We start from the raw sequence: 3,959 nt of genomic DNA, 5'->3' as shown, positions 1-3,959 counted from the left end.
TGAGGTAATCAAGGGTGGGCAGGGTTGCTAAAAGTGATATTACACAATAAAACTCAAACCCTAGAAGAAGAAAATATATCAATCAAATAAGAATGAATAAGAATAAAACCCTAACTAGATCTAAGAATGATACTGCAATGCCAAAAACGATATTACACAATAAAATTCAAACCCTTTAAAAAAAAAATATCATTCAAATAAAATTGAATAAGACTAGTATACCTATATTTAGAAAAGATATGTAAAATATGCCGAGAGATATCTTATAATAGAAGAAAATCATTTGTAAAATAAATGTTCTTCTAAAATACTAAATACCAAGAATACAAATCTATTAAAGTCATGCATGCAAAAAACTGTGAATCTAGTTGGAGACAAGTGGCGAGGGTTCTATTTTATTTGGAGCAATAAAATAACACCTCCACAAAAGTTGAAACATGACATATTTCATGCATTTACCAATCATTTGCATGTCATTGTTTCAAAAATGGTTTTTTGTTTACGAACACTTTGATGTCATTGTAGATGCCTCTCGACATAAATAAAACCCTAACTAGATCTAAGAATGATGATGCAATAAAAACTACATATTTGAAACTCTAAAACAGTGAAGATATAACTCCCACAACCATCAAAGTGAAATCCTAAGATAGTATAAGAGCAAATGAATTCACCAAAAAAATAACTTTCCCTATCTAAACAAATAAAAGAGCATCAAATTCTATAGCACTTACACTATCTCTACCCAAAAGTGCAAAATTCAAATATTTGACCTCAAGCACTATATTACATTGAAAACGAAACATATGTGTTTTCTTAATGGTATTGCCAATCAATTGGATCTATTTCAAGTACTAAAATTCTAAAATAGTTAGAAAAATAGTCAAGTTACAGAGAAACGTTTCCCCATTTATAATCTAAACAAATCAAAGAGCATCAAATTTTACACCACTTACACGTCTGTACCCCAAAAATGCAAGATCCAAACGGTTGAGCTTAAGCACTATATTACACTAAAAAGCAAACAGATGTCTTTTCCTGCTGCTACTGTTGATCTATTGGATCTGGTTCAAGTGCTAGAATTCAAAAACATTGAAAAAATAATCAAGATACGAAGAAACCTTTCCCTATTCAAATAATATAATAAATCGAAGAGAATCAAATTCTATCACTTACACGTGTATCTACTAAAAAAACGCACTATATTACACTAAAAATGAAACATTTGTCTTAAAGATATTAGTTTTCCATAATCCATATTAGTAATTATGCTTGCTTCTGGTTTGGATTGTGTGTGTTTGTTTGCATCAACATTTCAAATCACACACCATTAGATGATTGATAGAAAGCTCAGGGAGTTGAAAAATAGACACTTACAAATCTATGAAGATAAATTTAGGAAGGACAGCAAGATAAACACACCTCTTTTCCTAATGCTATTGCCAATTAAATCTAGTTCAAATATTGAATTCAAAAATTATTAAAAAATAGACCCAAACAAATTGTTTGCCCTCGAAGTAGGTTTACACCTTTGTCCTAAAACAAAGTGGATGATGATATTAACAAGGAGCATTCATCATGGCCAAGAACTCGTTGTAGCTGACCTGGCCATCCCCGTCAGCATCGACGCGTCCAATCATACGCCGACACTCATCCAAACTGCAACTTTCTCCCAATTTCCCAAGCACAACGTGGAGCTCAGCAGCAGAAATAAACCCACTCCCATCCATGTCGAACATGTTAAAAGCATTTGCCAGGTCACGCAGCCTTGCCACGCTGTCAACGCCCTCCGTATTAAGCGCCATGAATTCCGGCAAGTTCAAAAAGCCATCTCCATCCAAATCCGCCTCCGCCATTATCAACCGTAGCTCGTCGTCCGTCGGATCGTTGCCTAGCGATCGCATAACGTCGCCCAACTCCGACACCGATATTTTTCCGTCGCCGTTCGCGTCAAATTTGTTGAACACATTCTCCAGCTCTGCGGTGCTTGGCAACGGACAATCGGTCGGGAAATCGTTGCTCAGACAGGCATGATCTTTCGGCGATTTTTTCCGGCGCGTGAGAAATCGCCGGAGGCCCATTATAGAAGAGGAAATTTTGAGTCACTCAGAGAGTAATCTTATCAGAGCACATGAAATTCTTTTGCTTTCTTTGTATTTGAGATTTTTGAAGCAACCTTCATATGGAGATGATAGGAAAGATGTGCGTGAGTTTAAAAGCTTCACTTTCTTAAACCCTAACCTGTCGGCTGAGGCGATTATCCTCCATATCTTATCAAAGCCAAAGAATTTTTTTTCTTTTTCTTTGCATTTGTGATTTTTGAAGCAACCTGAATATGAGATGCAGGAAAGATGTGTGCGAATTTAAAGCTTCACATTTTTAAACCCTAACCAGTCGGCTGATGCGATTATTCTCCATATCTTCCATATAATTTGTCTGCTTTGTTCTTCTCCTTCGGTATTTATGCAGATGCTTTCTTTTTAAATTTTTGCAGTTTATGAATTTCTCTTTCTCTGGATACTTGTTTTTGTCCGGAGGTCGGAGGTCGTTTTTCGTTACCCGGCTTTCTGGAATCTTCTTCATCTAGATTTTTGACTAAAATATTTATTATTATTATTATTTATGAGCTGCCGATTTAGAGAAATTCCAAATATTATTTTAAACTATTTTGTTCAGTATTTATGAGCTGCCCATTTAGAGAGATCCCAATTTATTTTGTGGATTGATTTCTTATATTTTACAATAGACACAAAGTGTCGTGTTCTTGCTGAGATGTTTTTGATTTCTGTAAAGTTTTGGTGTGAGACATTTTGTTTTAGGTTTTGTGCAATCTTATCGTGAACAAATTTTGTTAAGATGTTAAATAGGAGGAAGACAATGGGTCACAACATAGTATAATAAATTTGTCTTTTCAGTAAATTGTGGATTTTGGCACTATCTTGTCTTCATATTTTTGTATGAGCTCACCAGTAGCATTAACTATAATTGTCATTTTAGCTTTTGAATCTGTCAAATTAACACGAGGGACTTCCCTTGACTTGTTCACTTTATCAAGTGTGGCTTTGTAGACAATGAGCACATCTCCTTCGAAGATGTCCCTGCTTTCCTTGCACTTGAGTTTTCAATAGATATGGAATTATGTCCTTTGACTTTTAATCTGTAGAAATGATAAGAGTTGTGCACTAATATTGATAAGTTTACATAATGTATATTAAGTAGAAATAAGGTAAGTTGAATACCTTTTTGTGATATGTTCTGAAGGGAAGAATTACATGTGCCACCAAGCTATTGATGTGGGGTGCTACTTGTACTAGATCCACTCACACAACCACCATGGGAGTTGCAATGCCATGGAAGTGCCATGAACAGAGGCTACAAATCGTGTATGCCAATGAGCATCAGCTAGAGAATCATCTGATTTGGAGTAGACAACCTAAGGATAATGTCTATTGGAGTTCAATATCAACTGGTTACTGATAGGAACAATAATACGAGGTTGAGACCTGAATGTGTTTCATTAGAGCTATATGAGTGGGTCTCACACAATTTTGGGAAATGTCATAAGTGCCAAGGATGTTCACGTGCATTTAAAAAAGACGTAAGAAATTCTAGATTAGCCACATCCCATTAATCTGCACTATTTGAAGAATGTACAATAAGAGGCATAGGAGAGATGAGAAATGAATCTTAATCATTACTTCCTTATCCAACCATTCGGATTTTCAAAATCCACAAGCGTTAGTCATTCAGTGCAATGCCCATACTTATTACAGTGAAAGCAACAAGTCAATGGCATTGTGCTGAGGAAGTTGTGGACTATCAATGTAGATATTCAAGGGTTCCTAGATCTATCCCAACTCCTATATAGGACTTTATCCAAAATTGCAACTGCAAAGGAGAGTAAATTTCAAAAATTCTTCAAAAGCGGGTCATAGGCTTAGGGTTTGATATTACTTTAA

The 3,959-nt window shown here is 35.4% G+C and overlaps 1 protein-coding gene across 1 annotated transcript; it reads right to left on the bottom strand.

Annotated features, from left to right (window-relative positions):
* Positions 1 to 1,439: 1,439 nt before the first annotated feature.
* On the bottom strand, positions 1,440 to 2,500 carry LOC131026669 (probable calcium-binding protein CML25). Its single transcript, XM_057956602.2, has one exon. It carries the CDS (start codon positions 2,079 to 2,081, stop codon positions 1,560 to 1,562), a length of 522 nt encoding a protein of 173 aa, XP_057812585.2. The 5' UTR covers positions 2,082 to 2,500; the 3' UTR covers positions 1,440 to 1,559.
* Positions 2,501 to 3,959: the final 1,459 nt, after the last annotated feature.

Source organism: Cryptomeria japonica, chromosome 11, assembly GCF_030272615.1.
Source record: "Cryptomeria japonica chromosome 11, Sugi_1.0, whole genome shotgun sequence".
Lineage (NCBI taxonomy): Eukaryota > Viridiplantae > Streptophyta > Pinopsida > Cupressales > Cupressaceae > Cryptomeria > Cryptomeria japonica.
This window is presented reverse-complemented; position numbering and strand designations above follow the sequence as displayed.

Bases quoted from the DNA above. Each gene is read 5' to 3' on its own strand.
- LOC131026669 (XM_057956602.2), bottom strand. From the start codon at position 2,081: ATGGGCCTCCGGCGATTTCTCACGCGCCGGAAAAAATCGCCGAAAGAT.